General features: G+C 35.0%; 1 protein-coding gene across 1 annotated transcript in view; it reads right to left on the bottom strand.

The window, feature by feature from the left end:
* The window catches only part of LOC123550618 (kinesin-like protein KIFC3), a 59524-nt gene that overhangs the window by 25907 nt on the left and 12531 nt on the right, over positions 1 to 21086 (bottom strand). Inside the window, exons 2-6 of the mRNA XM_053546715.1 lie at positions 15681 to 15780; positions 12665 to 12743; positions 11698 to 11986; positions 11318 to 11374; positions 2840 to 2928 (exon numbers count right to left, since the gene is read on the bottom strand). Coding sequence (XP_053402690.1) covers positions 2840 to 2928; positions 11318 to 11374; positions 11698 to 11986; positions 12665 to 12724 — 495 coding nt within the window. The 5' untranslated portion in view covers positions 12725 to 12743; positions 15681 to 15780. The remainder of the gene's footprint in view (positions 1 to 2839; positions 2929 to 11317; positions 11375 to 11697; positions 11987 to 12664; positions 12744 to 15680; positions 15781 to 21086) is intronic.

The following is a 21086-nucleotide window of genomic DNA, read 5'->3' as shown; positions in this document are numbered from 1 at the left end:
TAAATTCAAGTGTGAGATATTCAAAGAATATTGTTTATTTATAAATGCAGATTTACCAACTTTTCTACCATTTATATGACTTGTAAAATAATGGAGGCCTAACTAAACTAAAGGAACCAGCGTGGGAGCCATCTGGTCTAGTCGCGTAATGGCTGCCAGGTATTTGAACACTAATTTTTCACTTGGCATGGCAACAGAGATCTAAATTGAGGCTAGTTTTTGTTTAAATTTCATTGTGGATGTATTGTTGGCATTTTGATAGGAAAAATGGGAGAGCAGGCTGTATTTGGTGAAGTCAAGCTCCATTTTAGTATGAGTAGTACTTCCAGGTCACAGCAGTGTGATTTTGATGTCAGTTTACAGTAAGTAAATGTGACCAGAGAAATCTTTCTCAGAAGATACATGACCCCTACTTTTCTCTTCATTTTATATCAGTTTTATCATAACTCTTTAAAATGAGGTAAGGATTTGTTCTCTGAAATGGGTCTAGCTATGTTTGGTAGCTCTTTGAAAAAGGTCAGTTTTATATAGAATATATAGGGGAAACTATTTAGGCTATTGTGACCTATAAGAAAATGTGGGCAAAAATGAGATTTGTCCAGATATTGATATAAATGAACTAGTTTGGTCAGATTTTGGTAAAAAATGAACATTTCATTGAAATTTTGCTGCAAAAATTGGTAAAAACCCAAAAAATCACATTTTCACTGTCTTGGGGGTATTTTTTTTTAAAAATGCAAATTTGCTCTCTAAATTATGCCCATCTATACCTTTCAGAGGGGACATTTGGTATATTTCAAAGTGTTAATGTGTAATTTGCTTGCAAATTATGGTGAAAATTTATGAAATAGGGCAAAAACCAGCTCTGGCTACAAGAACTGGTTAAAAATTATGTCGCAACATCAGTTTTGAAGGAAAATTGGCGCAGGGACACGCGTTACTGAAAATGCCATAAAACCTGGAAAACTGATTTAATCAAGCTGAAACTTGGTATTTTTCATGCAGATGTGTTACTGGTACTATACAAATGAAATTGAGACTATTACAGAAAAACAGTTTTTCTTATAGGCCTAACTAAACTAAAGGAACCAGCGTGGGAGCCATCTGGTCTAGTCGCGTAATGGCTGCCAGGTATTTGAACACTAATTTTTCACTTGGCATGGCAACAGAGATCTAAATTGAGGTTAGTTTTTGTTTAAATTTCATTGTGGATGTATTGTTGACATTTTGATAGGAAAAATGGGAGAGCAGGCTGTATTTGGTGAAGTCAAGCTCCATTTTAGTATGAGTAGTACTTCCAGGTCACAGCAGTGTGATTTTGATGTCAGTTTACAGTAAGTAAATGTGACCAGAGAAATCTTTCTTAGAAGATACATGACCCCTACTTTTCTCTTCATTTTATATCAGTTTTATCATAACTCTTTAAAATGAGGTAAGGATTTGTTCTCTGAAATGGGTCTAGCTATGTTTGGTAGCTCTTTGAAAAAGGTCAGTTTTATATAGAATATATAGGGGAAACTATTTAGGCTATTGTGACCTGGAAAGTGATTTTTTTTCTATTTATTTTGTTTTTCTATCCATAAAGTTTTCTAACATGGATGATCAGTAAAAACTATCATATACAAGAGGATCAAAATGGCAGTCAGAGGTTTTCTCTAGAATTTAAAGCTACTCGCCCACAGTTTGAGTGAAATTTTTCAACATGTTCATTTCCACCAAGTTTAGCATACTAGAATGACGTATATGTGACACTGAAAAATGATAAAGTGGGTGAAATTATAATTTGGATATTGGTAAGAATGCAAGAATGTAAATTTTCTGCATTATTTCAAAAGCGTTACAACAGTTGTAACCTTCTGCTTCAGAGTACTCACTTTTTATGGATTTTTGAAAGAAATTATTTTTCGCCTAAAATGTGTGGGTTAGTCCCTTTAACGGCAGCATCACTGACCTCAGAAATGACTGTCTAAAAAGGCACCATGACCATTTGGGTACGAAACAAATTTGACAATAAATGTCTGATATATACATCAATACTGCCTGTCTCGTTAGGATAGCATACGGTCAGTCAGGCAGTAACATTGCCACCAGTTGTGCATTAACAAACTTTTTATCACCATTCCAAAATGATACTGCTGTCTGCTTTTGTGCATTACATCAAAGCAATTCTAGGAGAAACTCATGGTTCAGCAACAACAGTCTCAGAATGATCATAAATATTCATCAACAAAAAACAAACAAAAAATTCATTCGCACTATACTGCTTACTGTAAATTGTGTATGATTCACATTGTATTTTGTTTGTTTTCGGTTTAATGCCATTTTTTAACAGTATTTCAGTTATGTCATGGTGGACAGTTAACCTAACCAGTGTTCCTGGATTATATACCAGTAAAAACCTGTTCTCTGCAAGTAACTGCCAACTTCTCCACATGAATCAGAGGTGGAGGATGAATGATTTCAGACACAATGTCTTTCGCCAAATTGTCACCGAGAACATACGCCTTGCCAGTGGATCGAACTCATGATCCCGTGATCCATAGATCTGTGCTCTCCCTATTGAGCTAAAGGGGCGGCCTCTGCAAACAGTGACAAGCACGTTCAAAACTTACCAACATTAAGCACCACTATCTCCAAAAGCAAAACCAACAAGGAAGCGCAAATTCTTATGGATGAAAAAACATCTGTTGTTGAATGAACCTGACAAAATAAAACTGACACAAAAATTATACAGTCTACAGTATGTTTTGGTCCGAGAACAATTTCCACAGAATGACCAATGTTGGAGCAATGCCAGCTGATCAGACATACAGTAATAATAAGTGATATCATTCAATACCTTGATTTGTAATAAAGTTTCATCTCGCTGTGCATTCTTCTCTGCTAGCACTTTCTGTAAGGCCCTGTATTCAACAATGGATGTCTGGCCTGAAACAAGAAATCACCAAAATTAAACATGACATCTTTCTATACAACATGAGAGTTATCAAAGCTTTTGTCTCCAGTCAGAAAAAGGCAAACTTGTGTGTACTGTGTGTTTTGAATGACCTGGAAAATTCAAGTGTGTCTTGACTCACCAAGAAAAGCCAAGTGTCTGTGTTTTTATTTACCTTGACAGACAAGTGTATTTTGACTGACTATGAAAAGGCAACTTGTGTGTTTTGACTGTCCATGAAAAGGCAAGTGTTTTGGTAGCAGTGGTAAAAGCAAGACTGATTGGCAAGGAAAAGACAAGTGAGTTTTTGTTGAACAGTAAAATTGTGATGAGAAAAAGGCAAATGTGTTTTGATTGACAATATCACCTAAATAATTACTTTCCAATCCATGCTTGCTTTTTCAACCTTGCTTTTTCAATCGGCGATACATGACCATTTTGTGTCGATTTGCTGTAAAACCCAACTCACTCACTTGCTTTTTCAATAATGATGAATAAACATACATTTATTTAGACATTCTGTGCTGACCAAAAATGTTTTGTGCTATGCAGAATGTTCAGACTTTTTTTACAGTAGTTGTTTTTATAGGAGTTTCATTAAGGGTCTGGGGACAAGGATTTCCCCCCATTACAGTGGTCTGAAGTACCAGCTACTTTTCCTGTAGCGAGTAACATTCTAAATGGGAAGACTCCCAGACCCCTTTCTACATTTGCAACTTTCACCATCTACTTCTATAATTAATGAAACCTCTCATATTCATCTTTAAACAAACAAATTACATTTCAGCAAAAAAAATAAAACAGAATACAGAATATGGATGGTCACAGAGAAAATGTCTACAGGGCTTTCCATAGCTTTTATGATGACCTCTTCATTTTACTCTTGTCAGTTTCAATTTTTGGGGATCTTTTTTTCTTTCTGGCAAATCTGTACATATAATGACAGCATATACAGTACTTCATGTACTTTGATATCTTGCTTCAAATGTAACTACTTTTGTACATGTATCTTCTAAAACAAATCACACACTGTGACACAATGTAATTAAATTTTGCATCATGTCCAAATAGCCGAGTCAGTTTCAATTCTAATTCTGACTGGTTAACTCCTTCTTGTGACCAGAAAACAATTTCGCTGACTCAGGAAAATAAATTGCTGATTCTTGGTAACTGGTATACAATGTCATGATCTGCAGTGAGTGCAGCTAGTCAAGATACCTCAATCTTAAGTTACTACCGAGTTAGCTAGTGTACTGACCATTCCTAAATAGTTAACTTATAATACATCAGGGTGATTAAATTTTCTTAGTTACATGTACTTCTTATATAAAGACAAATTCTGCAACAATGAAAAAGTCTATAATGCAAACCTTTAAAGAATTATTTGTTTCGCTCAGACAGAAAAAAATTCATATGATAGACAGTTTATGTTGAAATCAATTTTTCTTTTGCTAAAACTTTTATAGACAACTTTGCAGTATTATGTAGAGAGTTAAACTCACCATTTTAAGACTAAGAGAACATTAAAATAACAGTATAACACATTTTAGTCAAGAGGCAATATTTAAATAGCTCTCCATACATTCCAGTTCTAAATTAATTTTCTCCTGGAAACCATTTTCTGGGATAATTTTTCTATCATTGTTACTAATTTAAGAAATTTATTTATAAAAGCAATTAAAATATTGCTACGAAGGGTAAGAAATACCCAGAATCAGACTGAAATATCACAGATTTCAAATGTCTTATATTTGTTAAGTAGAGAGACATGTAGACGGCTTAATTCCAATATGCTATATTTAGTCTATTTTTAACAGTACTGAAATTTTGGTATCATTTTCTTCATGTTAGAGACCTCCATCTGCCCATAGTGTTTATATCTTCATAGGACTCATTATTACGACAAAACTGTGATTTGAAAAAGCTATATTTTTGTTTAACCATCAACATTTTCAATCTTAAGACTCATTATTTTGTTTTGTTTTTGTGGGTTTAATTAACATCGCACCGACACAGTTATAGGTCATAATATGGTGATTTTCCACCTTTGACAGTGTAAGAAGACCCCAGGTGCCTCTCCATGCGTTATTTCATCACAGGATTACTTGGCACCTGGATAGAACCACCAACCTTCCATAAGCCAGCTGGATGGCTTCCTCACATGAAGAATGAGGCTCGAATCCGCACGGGTGAGGGGCAAGTTAAAACTCGTTTTCTAAGCATGCTAAAAATGGACTTATAAACAAAGACATTGTGGAATTAGGTCAATGATACATTTGATTGTCAATGCTTTTTAAAGGCTATAACAATGCTGTCTTATTTTTCCAAACCATACAAAATTTATAGCATAAAAAAACTGACTTTTCAGAAAACAGAGTGATGATGTAAAAAGGCTAGTTAAAATCCTACCAGTTACAAACACTGAGGGAAAACTCTTGGGTTCCAAAGTCCATTAATTAGAGATAATGAATTAATGCATTAATTTAGACATTTTGGCAGGCTGTTACATTTCAGAGATGCCTTAAAAACCAGTGTGAAAGAAAGGAAAGCAGAATGAATTTTTTACAAGATCACTGGTATAAAATGAAGCCAATGTATCTGGAAAATTTTCTCCCAATTTCCCAGGACAGTAATCATACTGCAGTATGTAATGCAATAAATGTGCATTACTTTCAATTTTGATCCAAATTAGGAACATGATACTGGTTAACATATTGCATAATTATGAAACTGCCTCACAAGGCTTAAGGTTTCCCCAGCCAAAACTAGGAAATATAGCATTTTATGCTGTAAAATTACCAAGCATAATATAAGCATGGTGGTACAAGCTTAGGCTGGTACACGGATGTTTTTGGATTTTCAGTCAAATATTTCAGGCTATAGGGTAACTTTTCCACTTTAATTGTACAGGAAGGCCCCCAAGTATCCCTCAGGGTATTATTTCAAAAATGGCAAGCCAATATCACTCTAGATAGCTTCTTCAAATCTGTGCTTCTAGCCTTGAACCCACTGCAGTGGAAGGCACGTACTGTAAAATCATTTAATTTCGTGGGCATGAAATTTCGTGGTTTTGGTCAAAACGGTAATTTCGTGGGGATATGAATTCAAGGATTTCAACTTTTGAACACAAAGTGAATGGGAATTTTACATGTTCATTGGGATTAAAATTTGTGGATTGACTCGACCACGAAATCTACGAAAATTAATCCCCCACGAATATTAATGATTTCATAGTAATTCTATCCAATTTACTTAGCCTCTTGGCCACAGAGGACTTTAAATTCATTCAAAATAATTTTTTTCATTTTCAAATGCATATATACTGAATTTAAAGCATCATTTATTACTTTTATATTTTAATATACAACTGAAATAAATTCCATTTTCTAACAAATATTAAAATTTGAATATAATTTAGTTCGGGACTTTTTTCGATAAATTTTACAGAAAAAAATATCATTAATAGTAACACACATAGAGCATCGCCTCTTTGAAAATATTCTATGAATAAAATCCTTAGATATATAACAAAAATTAAGATACTAGCAATAATTTCAATAATCTTCATTATCACAATCACAAAATGAGCAACACGGAATGTGTACAGACCTGTGTCAGTGGCCCTATTCCAACCTAGAACAACATGTCTTCCTCGCATCTCCTCAGTTCTATATCCACAGTTGTCACACGGAGGAAGTTTCACTCGAGCACAATACATAACTCACTCTATCTCACTGACTGCACATTTCACTACAGTTATTGATACTTTCAGACTATATTGATCCCCCTACATGATTGTGTTCAGTTCCACTTTCTGTATGAAAGCCAAGAGGTATTGTGCAATAGCAGACAAAACAGTGTCTCCTGCTCGGATGGTTTTGTAAATAACGACAAAAAATGTCAACCAAATCCATTTGAGGCTATTAGACACCTTAAATATAATCTAATTAATCTTTGGTTTTAGACTATAAGTGTTATTTAATAGTCAGTATTGTGTTCAAACAATTCATTGTATTTTTACCTCTACTCAACCATCAGCCAATCTGATGATGTGGCCTTTATAGTTTTTGTTTTAAGTTTTCTGTTTTTTGTTGTATTTGGATGCTGGGAACACATTCCAACTGTCCCTCTAGGCATTTTTAAGGTTTATGGAACATGTTCCTAATGTCCTACAAGGCATTATTTCAGGTGCAATGAACACATTCCTTATGTCCTACAAGGCATTATTTCAGGTGCAGGGAACACATTGCAAATGTGCCTATATATGCATTAATTCAGGTGCAGGGAACATGGAAAACACATTGCAAATGTCCCTCTAGGCATTATTTTAGGTAATGGAAAACACATTGCAAATGTCCCCCCTTGGCTTTATTTAAAATCATTTTAGGTAATGGAAAACACATTGCAAATGTCCCCCCTTGGCTTTATTTAAAATTATTTTAGGTAATGGAAAACACATTGCAAATGTCCCCCCTTGGCTTTATTTAAAATTATTTTAGGTAATGGAAAACACATTGCAAATGTCGCCCCTTGGCTTTATTTAAAATTATTTTAGGTAATGGAAAACACATTGCAAATGTTCCCCCTTGGCTTTATTTAAAATTATTTTAGGTAATGGAAAACACATTGCAAATGTCCCCCCTTGGCTTTATTTAAAATTATTTTAGGTAATGGAAAACACATTGCAAATGTTCCTCTAGGCATTATTTCAGGTGCCGGGAACACATTGCAAAATTTAATGTTCCTCTAGGCATTATTTCAGGTGCCGGGAACACATTGCAAATGTTCCTCTAGGCATTATTTCAGGTGCCGGGAACACATTGCAATTGTCCCTCTAGGCATTATTTCAGGTGCCGGGAACACATTGCAAATGTCCCTCTAGGCATTATTTCAGGGTTGAACTCCTGTAAGTTTCATAGCTTCCTCAATGAAAAGAATTTAACTCTTGGTGAAGCTCAAAATAACAGCAGTGAAGATATTTCAGAATGTAATGTGCACACCTGAGTAATGCAACTATAACTCAGAAATGCAAATTTTTGCTATCTTTTAAACTTGTCACAGCATTTGCTACACTGAATACATCTCCAAGGTATACAATAACCTTAATTTACTTGAATACAGATCTACAAAATCAACTTCCTGTCTTCTTCAGCAAAATCTAAATATTTTGGCAAAAAAGGACATTTTAATCCTACCACTAATAGAAACACCCATTATTTATGGAAATCAGTAATGAAAATAACAGGACATTGCTTTTCAACATTTTCAAATGAAGAAGTGGAGGACAGTAGTGTATGGGTACTGGTATTTAATGGGTAACATTACCCAGAGATTACATGCAAATTGAGTCTCCTACATATATTGTCAGTTACAATGAGAAGTATGCTTAACTGTAATGAGTAAAATAATTGTTGAATTTAAAATTATTTTTAAAAGATCCTTCTTATAATGTTGAATTTTTGAACCAAAGACTAGTTTATAGTCTTATTCAAAATGATCAGTTTAACAACGTCATGCAATCATTGATAAGGTGCTTTTTAATATTAACAAAACAAATAAAATACATGACATTTCTTTATATGTATCAATATATAAGTGAATAACATAGCAGTCACCACTCTGTCTTTTAATGTATTTGATCAGCAATGAATCTGTCAATCAAAACCAACTTGGAAGGCTTTAAACTTCTTTTAGGACTTGTTTCAACAATACTTCTTTTCACTTAAATTTAATGGCCCAAAGTAAACACAGACATATCATTATAATAAAACGTCAATTAAATGATTTCACTTTAGGTAAAAAAAATAAATTAAGCAAGCATGGAAATTTCAAAGTCTTTAATATAAGATGTTATCCAGGGCTTGAATGCAGCAAAAAAATAATATTCTTAGCACTCTTTATAGGACCTTGGAAAATGTATCAAGTTTATAAATGTGATGAAATGAACATTTTTTTCTATTACAAGACATAAATGAGTTCTTGAAATAAAATAAATACATGAATGAAATATAACTTGAGATCAGTTACTCTATACAACAATCAAAATGACTATTTGTAATGAAATCACAAAATTAGATAATGTTATAGTAATACTGTATATGCATCAAACTAAAAACAGTATCTTTAAAGTTTATTTTGCATTTAATCTTTAGCATGCTGTCTGCCTTTGCGACCAGTGCAGAGAGTTCGCTATTCAGTCAGTAAATTTTCAGTAAACACCCCTACAAATGATAAACGGTACTGCCCAAATTGACTGATGGACCAGTCCATTATAGAGATTTAGCAGGCTAAAGGTTAACAAATTTCCTCAATTGCTCAATTGGAACCATGAGAAAATTACTTATACGATGAAAATAAGCATGTACAAGTAAAGGGTAATTGCCTTTTGGGCTTGTACAAATGAATGTTTTTCTTTTTTAAGAATTAACAGCTGGCATGACAAAATGTCAGCTAATGTTCTAGAGTAACACTTGCCAATAAATAAAAAAAAATCAGATTTGATCAACTGGAAAAACTGAATCTGAAATAACCATTCAGTAAAAATTAACTAGCACTGCAAACAGTAAACTGCCTAACCCTCTCGGATATTTTCCCATTTTGCTGGAATCAATAGATCAAACAAAATGTTATTGTTCACCTCTTGTGAAAACCATTATATAGGGGTCCTGTTTGTGTTTTGACAGCTAAATAATTATCCTATTCAGCAAATGTCTGACAAATTATATAACTCTAGACAATAGAAGCAACTGTAATTGTGTTTGTCTAGAACTTCATGTTATTTAGTCTTAAATCTAGCTCATAAGCAAACAAACAAATGCCTAGATATTTCGGCCAAAATGTAGGAAAAGGTGTGTCATGGTAAGGTGCTAGACAAGAAAACTAGGGGTCAAATATCTGATCTCTGCTACTACCACTAAAATTACTTAACACTCTTTCAAATGAGATTTTAAACAAAGGTCCTGAGCTGGCACATTAAGTCAGGATCTTCTGGAGAAAATTATCCTCTTTAACCCTAATATCCTGCTATATTTCTATAATGAACTTGTCCATGTTTTAATTTGGACAGTACCATTAACTGTTAACTGCTTACCTAAAAGATACTGACTGAATAGCAAACGGTGCAGACCATGATCAGACACAACAGATGTGCAGGCTGATCATGATCTACACTGGTTGCAAAAGCAGTCAATCATATCCAGCATGATAAGAGTTGACAAGAGCATTCTCCTCCAACAAACATTGACAAACATTCTTCTGATGGTGACACTTATAAGTACAGGTATTAACTGGTAAACATATATACACAATGTGAAATAGGACTAATTTTTGTGGATTTAGTTTTTGTTGGGTTTAACATGTTTAAGGTAGTTCTGCAGGTTTGATAAATCGGAAGTGATGGCGAAACGTCATTTATCCGAAAAACGTAGAATAAAGCCTGGATTCGGCGTACGGAAATGAAAATCATTTTTTATTAATTAATGGCAACCTATGGGTAAATTTATTATGATAGTTATAGAACTATATTTCTAAAGTCAAAATATGATATTAAATTATTCAAAATTAGCGTGATATGTCCTGTTCACTTAAATCATGGTCCAATATCTCAAAAATAAGCATACGGCCTATACATTTTATTTCACCACATTTTAGGCCATATGTTTATTTATAACTATGAGAAGTTTCATCAAAATCTACATGGTAGAAAGATTTCTGTTCACGAGGTTGTTATGAAAGTTGATTTTCTCATAGACTCCCATTATGAAAAATTGCATGAGGTCCAAAATTTTAAAACCAGTCTATCAAGCACACGACCCTATCTTTTTTATTTACTGAATTTTCTAAATATATTCTGAAGTTTTGAAAAATCAGAGATAAACGAAATTCTACATTGTTGGAAAAGTTTCGCTCCAAACGTGCAGAACTACCTTAACGTCGCATCAACACAATTATAGGTCATATATAGCGACTTTCAAACTTTGATGGTGGAGGAAGACCCCAGGTGCTCCTCCAGGATTTATTTCATCACAGCTGGGCACCTGTTCAAGATCCAAAATGTTGAAATAAGATCTAAAACAACTGATTATGTACTTTCATTTGTGATTTAAATACTTACATTTCTGTTATTAGTACTTTCATTTGTGATTTAAATACTTACAAGTCTGATTAATCCTTACTGTGCTGGACACGATTGATTCTGCCTTTGCGACCAGTTTAGATCATGATCACCCTGCACATCCGTGCAGTCTGATCAAGATCTGCAGTTTGCCATTCAGTCAGTATCTTTATGGTAAGCATCCCTTTTAACAGTTCATGGTACTGTCCAAATTTAAAGATGGACAAGTTCATTATAGAAATTTAGCAGGGTAAGGGTTAAATACTTACATTTCTGATTTTCTTCATCCTCTGAGGAAGAATTTTCCTTGTCACTGCTTGGGTCATCTGTTTGATGAAACAATAAATAAAGTTATAAACATAATTTAAAACTATAAAATCTCATAAGAATATCTATAACTAAATCGAAGCTAAAACTGTCTGCTATGATGTATTAACTAAACACTTTTCAGTAATGTTTGGTAGATGTTTCTGAAGGAAATTCATGATAAAATAGAACTTTAGTAATATCTAAAGACTAGCTTGAAAGTAAAAACTTGCTCTTAAAAAAACTTGATTTCTGAAGTAGGAATTTACAAGATACAGATAATGTATTCTTCAATGAAACAAAATTTACGCATATATACTTCCCCACCACTAACATCGCTTACCTTCTAAGCCAAGTTCTTGTTTCCAGATTTCTTCTCTTGAAGGGGAGGGAACTGGCCTGTTACCAACAATTCTTGGCTTGAAAGACATTGGTGTCCTGAATACCAGGTTATCCTTGGTTTTAGGGGTATTTGGTGTAAGGACCGCTCTCTGGAGGGGCGTACATGGGGTGTTACTTGACTTGAGTGGTGAACTAAGTTCTTGTTTAACATTGTCTGCTTTATTTGGAGTGCTGGTTGAACGAAGAACTCTGCCTTTAGGGGTTGCAGGTGTGTTGGGTGTATTTGGTGTCTAGAATAAAGAAATGAAAAATAGAGGTATTGTTTCATGACAAGTGAAAATAGGTAAGAAATGACTTTGCCTGTCAAAATTTCAAATATCTGCTTATAAGTAAAATCTGATCATTTTTATCATTCTTTCTTATTTTTGAATTCCTAGTCAAGATTCCAACTGGTCAATTTATTTTCTACATCAGCAATCATTTTAAATTATTTCCTAATTAATTTTAAATCATGAACAGTGCAACAATATTTACCACCTAAAATATGCTATAAAATAAGTGCTAATCATAAAAAGAAAAGCAAGTAAGGCTGGCAATTATCGATTCACATAATGAAATTAATGACAAAAACATGATATACAATCAAGTAGCAACATTTAGAGAAAACAATATATAAGCCGCGCCATGAGAAAACCAACATAGTGGGTTTGCGACCAGCATGGATCCAGACCAGCCTGCGCATCCGCGCAGTCTGGTCAGGATCTATGCTGTTCGCTAACAGTTTCTCCAATTTCAATAGGCTTTAAAAGCGACCAGCACGGATCCTGACCAGACTGCACGGATGCGCAGGCTGGTCTGGATCCATGCTGGTCTCAAACCCACTATGTTGGTTTTCTCATGACACGGCTCATATACTGTCTGTAACATTTAAACAGATGATAATGATACCAACAAAGCATTACACATACCCTAGATCGCAGTTCATATCTGCAAGAGTTTGGTGTCAACACTAAAGAGTTATCTCCCATTTCTGTCCCAATTATATTTCTGGAAAATAAGAAGTTTGTAATATATCTGTGTGACAGTAAATAAAATGACTGTACAATAATTTAATATGCACAGAAAATGAGAGACATGGGAAATCAATGAAATTTTTTTTTTCTAACATTTTAGCTATTGTGCAACTTAGTAGAAGGATGATGAAAAGCATGTAAAAGTATAATTTTATGCAGGATTAATACTGTGATAAACAAGAGCTTGTAGAACACAAAATGCCCCCCTTGATGCATTCATTAACTGCACAAGGAACAGAAATTATCTGGTCACTGTACACAAAAGTTCTATTGTTCTGGGTCAATGTGACCTTGACCTTTGACCTATTGACCTCAAAATCAATGGGGGTCATCTGCTGGTCATGATTAACCTCCCTATCAACTTTCACAATCCTAGGCCCAAGCATCTCAAGTTTTTGCGTCTGGAAACTGTTTAACTGTTCCAGGTCACTGTGACCTTGACCTTTAAACTACTGACCTCAAAATCTATAGGGGTCATCTGCTGGTCATGATAAACCTCCCTATCACATTTCGTGATCCTAGGCCCAAGCATTCTTGAGTTATCATCCGGAAATTATTTACTGTTCCGGGTCACTGTGACCTTGACCTTTACCTACTGACCTCAAAATCAATAGGGGTCATCTGCTGCTCATAACTAATGTTCCTATCAACTTTTATGATCCTAGGCCCAAGCATTCTTGAGTTACCATCCGGAAACTGTTTAACTGTTTTGGGTCACTGTGACCTTGACCTCTGATCTACTGATCTCAAAATCAATAGGGGTCATCTGCTGGTCATGACTAACCTCCCTATCAACTTTCATGATCCTAGGCCCAAGCGTTCTTGAGTTATCATCCGGAAACCGTTTATCTGTTCTGGGTCACTGTGACCTTGACCTTTGATCTACTGATCTCAAAATCAATAGGGGTCATCTACTGGTTATGACCAACCTCCCTATCAACTTTCATGATCCTAGGCCCAAGCGTTCTTGAATTATCATCCGGAAACGGACTGGTCTACATACCGACCGACCAACCGACAGACATCTGCAAAACAATATACCCCTCCTTCTTCGAAGGGGGGCATAACAAAAGATATCATTGTATGTGAAAGTGGCATAGACCTAACAGTGACCTTGATCCTAGTCACAACTTCAAGATACAATTAGAAATAAAGTCAGCCCATATATTCCAAATATTAATTAAATTAAATGAAGTTGAGCTGAAAATTTGAAACAAGAGGGCCAAGATGGCCCTAGGTCGCTCACCTGAGAAACACACCATAACACACCATAACAGTGTAAACATGTTTGACCTAATGATTTCATGGAAAAAAATATTTTGACCAGTTATTAAAATTGGAGCAAAAAATCTTGAGTATAAATAAGTATTTTCTTTGATTTGACCTAGTGACCTAGTTTTTGACCCCAGACTACCCATATTCGATCTTGATTTCATCAAGCCAACCATTCTGACCAAATTTTATGAAATCCAGTGTAAAATGCAGTCCCTGCTGCATACACACGGTTTTTCCTTGATTTGACTTAGTGACCTAGTTTGTAAACCCAGATGACCCATATTCGAACTTGACCTAGATTTCATCAAGGCTATCATTCTGACAAAATTTCATGAAGATCAGTTGAAAAATACAGCCTCTATCGCATACACAAGATTTTTCTTTGATTTAACCTAGTGACCTACTTTTTGACCCAGATGATCCATAATTGAACTTGACCTAGATTACATCACGGCAATCATTCTGACCAAATTTCATGAAGATTAATTGAAAAATACAGCCTCTATCACATACAGAAGGGTTTTCTTTGATTTGACCTAGTGATCTACTTTTTGAGTCCAATGACCTATAATCAAACTCAACGTAGATTTTATCAAGGCAATCATTCTGAGGAAATTTCATGAATATCAATTGAAAAATACAGCCTCTATCGCATACATAAGATTTTTCTTTAATTTGACCTAGTGACCTAGTTTTTGATCTCTGATGATCCATATTCAAACTCGACCTTGATTTCATCAAGGCAATCATTCTGACCAAATTGCTTGAAGATCAATTGAAAAATACAGCCTCTATCGCACACACAAGGTTTTTCTTTGATTTGACCTAGTGACCTAGTTTTTGACCCAAGATGACCCATTTTCGAACTCGGCCTTGATTTCATCAAGGCAATCATTCTGACCAATATTCATGAAGATCAATTGAAAAATACAGCCTCTATCGCACACACAAGGTTTTTCTTTGATTTGACCTAGTGACCTAGTTTTTGACCAGAGATCACCCATTTTCGAACTTGGCCTAGATTTCATCAAGGTTATCATTCTGACCAATACTCATGAAGATTAATTGAAAAATACAGCCTCTATTGCATACACAAGGTTTTTCTTCGATTTGACCTAGTGACCTAGTTTTTGACCCGAGATGACCCATTTTCGAACTCGACCTAGATTTCATCAAGGTTATCATTCTGACCAATATTCATGAAGATTAATTGAAAAATACAGCCTCTATCGCATACACAAGGTTTTTCTTTGATTTGACCTAGTGACCTAGTTTTTGAACCGAGATGACCCATTTTTGAAATCGGCCTAGATTTCATCAAGGTTATCATTCTGACCAATATTCATGAAGATTAATTGAAAAATACAGCCTCTATCACATACACAAGGTTTTTCTTTGATTTGACCTAGTGACCTAGTTTTTGAGCCCAGATGGCCCATTTTCAAACTCGGCCTAGATTTCATCAAGGTACTAATCATTCTGACCAAATTTCATGAAGATCAGTTGAAAAATACAGCCTCTATCGCATACACAAGCTAAATGTTGACAGACAGACAGACGACAGACGCCGGACATCGAGTGATCAGAAAATCTCACCTAAGCATTGCTCAGGTGAGCTAAAAAAGCAAAATTTTACCTTTTGTTTAAATCAACTCCCAACAAGAATGCAGTTACTGCCCCTAGGGTTTCAGTTTACACCAAACAAATTTTTCACCATTTCTTCTTTATAACAATGCCTAGAAAATAAATAAGACGAAGTTAAAACAAAATAAAGGGACTAAAGAAAACCTTAATTGCTTTCATAAAGAACTCTCAATATTGATCTTTCTTTTCAGAAGACACACAATTCATGAATAAATTGAGTGTTAAGCACTGTGCCAGGATATCACTTTCATGTAAAATCATTACTCTTTTAATAGGCAAGAAATTTATCCTGATGGATATTGATGTAAAATAAAAAAAAAATATAATCAATGAGACTGCAGGACAATGGACAATTTTTCTATAAATAAACTTGTCACAAAGTATGATTAAAATTGTATGGGATAAAAGACAAGGATCTGTATAATAAACTAGAAAATTCAGTAAACTGGTATCCACCACCACAAGGAATATTTAGAATTCCGTAAAAGCATTCCCTGTCTTATGTAGAAGTACTTTTTTTAAATGGATGTTAATATTGCCCCAATTTTTTTTACCTTAAATAAAGTACAGCTGAAGCAGCTTACATAGTATCAAGTAAAAGTACATCTAACAGAAGCTACTGAGTAAAAACATTTTATATTTTTAGTCACAATGACCTTGCATAATGCAGCCAAAAATGCAACAGTAACTGTTTCCTCCTTTTAACACAACTCACTCCTTACTAAATATTCAGCAGAAGACATTTTGCTACATTTCGTTAAATCTAAAAATTAAACCAGCTACCATTCATGTATTGAACAATACAGAACACCAGACCTGGGGTCAATTACTTTAAAATGTAATTAATTAAATTACAATTACATTGAGAAATGTCCAATTAAATTACAATTACCATTACATGAAATTTAGCAATGTAATTAATTAAATTACAATTACATTGGAAATTGTAATTAATTACATTCAATTACAATACCAAATGTGGTGCTTCTTACATGAACACTGCAGCAAAGTTCTTTACTTTGTACTACACAAACATGATAATCCACATGTAAACTGATTTCAGTTATTTCCAAATTGAATTTAAGCTCAAAGTAAAATCTGTGTTTGCTGGAGAACATTACTCTGTCTTTAATATTATTGCAAAAGGAGCTACAAGTCAGCCCTGATTAATAGTTAATACATCGTCTAGCAGAATTCGGTTAGAGAAGATGCATGTAAAGTCAGGTAGGGGCAATCCGGGTAAGTACGGACGAATTTTACAACGGGAGATCAAGATCTAGCTACACGCAAGTAAATGAAAAGAATGATTACAAACTCTTTTCCGGTTCATTCGGAAATATATTCACGCGCGTTTTACCGTTTACTCCTTCCATTTGGTTGGTCCAAGATATAGAATATGACGTCTTAAAGTAAAGTGGCAAAAACGGCAAAGTACGGACACGGCAGGGAAAGTTCGGACACGAAAAACTACGGACACCATTAAATAGTACGGAAAGTACGGACACTTCGAGCTTTTTAAAAAAGCGTTGAACAATTTTATTTTCACTTTAACAATAAATACATTGAAGATCTATTTCATTCGTTACAGATATTATTTCATGTAATTCATAAGGAAATTTAATTGTAATTTCAATTTACGAACATGATAATTAAACAAATAAACAATTATATCTTAATAATGATCTGAAACATATTTTTACAACACAGCTTTAAAACTTTTCTAGTTAATTTATGAAGATTTGCAATCAGTATGAGATTTTTTTATAAAGTATTTTGTCTTTACTTCTCTCTATATATATGAAACTAACTCTATATAACTTTGAACATTAACCCATTTGCATTTAAAATCTTAGAAGCATCTTGTATGTGACCATCATTGCAGAAGAAGCCAATGTTACATCTTTGGGAAGGACCAACTCCTTTTTTGTACGTCGGTTCAAATTTAGGCTTCAACATCAAGGGTGATTGTACAAAGTTTTTTCGAAAAAGTTCAGCTACAGCAACTGCATCTGATCGACGTAAGTATGCTACAGTGTCCTTGGAATCAGGGTACTGCAATACTGCTATAGCGTTTTCATCATAACGATTATCTGGTTCCGGTTTTGCAATATAGCCTTCGCCAACAGTCAATGCCCGGTTTCCATGGTGATGCATTCCTACAGCTTGAACGGCATAAATTATGACTTTCCTCATCACCTAGGATAAATCGTAAACAGTTATAGAAACGTTATCAAAGAATTTACACCGAAACACTGCTACAACTATGCACTATAATAGCCCAATTTACTTTCAAGACAATGAAATTCAGTTTAGTTACTAGCTAGCTGTGCTACGTTTTTCATCTTCTACTTCATTTAACTACATATGTATGCAGACTATGTTTCCTTTTCCTTTTTAACCCTCTTAGTAGGTGGCCTACTTTTTCTTTCCTCTCTTTTTTTCTTTTTTCTTTTCAGTTTTTTCGTTTTCTATACGTAATTTTTCATTTATAACATCTGCACTGGTCAGCAAGCGATGGTGAGTAATAGATTTTCTATTTTTATTCTTTTTACTGGAATGCTAACTGGTTTTGGGACGTAGGTTTCCTTTATTTCTTCGAATAAGCTTTTTTCTTTCTTTTCAGGTAACTACTGGCTTCACCACAGAAACTGCTGTGTACGAAGAACTCATTCTCGTTTATATCTGTGAGCGGATCAGCCACTATATTACCGTCTGATATCAGCTGGAATAGTTGAGCCGGGTCGCTTATATCAAGAACTTTATCTGCACACGCTTCATCGTTCTCTGCCGGATAGACCTTGTACTGTTGTCGTTTGTTATACATTCAAATGATACTGATGGAGTTTCAATAAATGCCACAGAAAGAAAAGGGTCAGATGTTGTCTTTGTAGAGTCATCAGGCAATGGAATAGCGGAGGCAGTGAACATCTCTTCTGATGCTTCTTCAGTCAGGCCGTGGGAAGTTTCCGTATCCAATAACTGGTTCTTTAGTTGTAATTCCGAGTTGGAAACTTCAGATTTCTCTGTTTTCCGACCTTTCAGCTGATCTAGCTTGTCAGACACCGAAAGGCTGGTTTGCTCAATGTCAGTCAGTGGTTTGTCAGTTGGTTCACTTGGACCGAACATTTGATTGGGGATAGCATTTCTGTTTAAAGGAAATATGCCACATGATCTGAAACCACTCTGGATATTTGAACTGGTTACTGCTTTATCCCATGATGTAGAAAACAATGCTGGAAAAGTCCACTTATTTATCTGGTTCAATGGACTTTCCTGTAGGAAACTTGAACACACGTCATTATACGCTCTATTAAGCGGACCAAAAACAGCCTATCTAACGGCTGAAGGGCATGGGTTGTATGCGGTGGAAGAGCCAAATATGAATATTCTCTTCCATAGCTCTCATAAGGATCCCAAGAGTTTCATGAGATGAATGGCCGTCCAAAATGAGAAGTTGGGGCCTCTCGGAACCACAAAACTCTAAAAATACTTCATTAAACCAACGTTCTCCTAGGTTATCGTCCATCCATCCGTTCTTTTGCCAGCCCAACGTGTACCAATTGGGGCAGCGGAAGTATTGAATCCATAAAGGGATCTTGAAGTTTTTCCCTTCACAACAAACATGGGTGGCATTCTTCTCCCAGAAGCGTTTACGCATGCCATAACTGTGATGTTTGTTGATTTTGAACTCGTTCTGCTCAAACAGTTTTTCTCTCCCTTCTCAGCAACAACGCGCACAGGATCATGTTCGAAATTCTTTCCCATCTCATCACAGTTCCATATTACCCTTGGATTCCCTTCAAGATTGAGACCTTCAACAATTGTACCTAAGTCATTAAAATAACTGTTAATTACTTCTCTATTCATCATACGTGCGCGTGTACTTGTCAGCTTTTCTGGTTTTCTGATGACTACATCGGATGCCTGCGCTTCACTCCTTCCCACCAGTCTTTTCCTGCTGTAAAGTTGGTGTATCCCGATCCAATCTTCATTCTTCTGCAAAGAACGTTTGTTCTAGCAAGAACCTGCTTCCTGGTTAATCCAATTCCTCTCCTTGCCGCCATTTTTACCGCATCAACAATTTTTCTTTCTACATCTCTCGGAATATGCGGAGGGCGGCCGTTAGGAACATGTAACTCATGTTTACCGCTTATGCGGTCACCTATGGTGCTTTTGGAACGCCATACATGGTAGATGCTTTCCGTATAGACATGCTGTTATCTTGAACAGCTTTCACTGCTTTTTCAAGGTCCCACTCTCTGTAGTTTTTGTGTCTTCCCTCTTTTGTATATACATACTTCTTCGGCATTCTGAAAGACGAGGATTACAATGAACATGCTGGATGTGAAAATACTACTACTACTACCACTACCACTACCACTATTACTGCTATCAAAAGCAGTCGTTGATGAATACTTACAGTGCTACTATTAGAATAACAACTGGTTGCAATAATACAAGTACTACTACCACTACAGCAACTGCTGGCCTGTTCACCAATACTGCTTCTCTATTTCTACTACTAATGCACATCCTAGTTGATTGATAGTACAATAAACACATGTGCAGTGAAACTATGTTGTAATTATTGTAATTGTAATGTATTTAAAGATTTATGTAATAATTAAGCTATCTTTATACATTGTAATTCGTTACAAACACTCGACGTATACATGTATCTGCAATGACTGATGAAAAGAAATCATAGTGTCCGTAGTTTTTTTACATTAAAAATAGTAGAGAAAGTTCGGACACTTTTTGTTTACTTATAAATCTTCACTAATTTAGTATTTTTCGACCTGATTTTACAACACAAACAAAGTTTAATAGTTATTTGCGCATTTTAGCGTGTATTTCAAATGACAAAGAAAATATACAAACCTTTAATTGATGTTTTCTCTATACAATTTAAATTTTGCCGCTTTCAAAGTTATGACGTGACGGAAGAGGAAGTGAAGGTCGAGTTTTCACGCATGCGTTAAATGGAGATAACTCTTCGACAGAGTTAAGGTTATTTTGAAATCAAAGTACCAAAAGGAGCGTTGAGGCGTAGGCATCGTCCCTTTGATAATCGATGTCAGAGTAAGCACTTAAAAGCAACCTGAATAGGTTTGTCCGTTCTTACCCGTCAGTCCGTACTTACCCGGATTGCCCCTATTTCTCTGAGGTCTGAATTTCTCTGAAGTTTATAGGATCATGGTTCTGCAATATGTTTCAAATTGAACTAGTCTAGTTCAGTATTTAATCATTTACATTTTAAACATATATTTTAAGTTTTTATCCTTGACACTACAAGTTATCCAAAGGACCACATTGAAAATAAGTTGTAAAACATTCATGAGTCATCCTAGAATAACTATGTCACTAAAACTGTAGAATACTCATAATGTCTACAATA

Source organism: Mercenaria mercenaria, chromosome 6 (genome assembly GCF_021730395.1).
Source record: "Mercenaria mercenaria strain notata chromosome 6, MADL_Memer_1, whole genome shotgun sequence".
NCBI lineage: Eukaryota > Metazoa > Mollusca > Bivalvia > Venerida > Veneridae > Mercenaria > Mercenaria mercenaria.
This window is presented reverse-complemented; position numbering and strand designations above follow the sequence as displayed.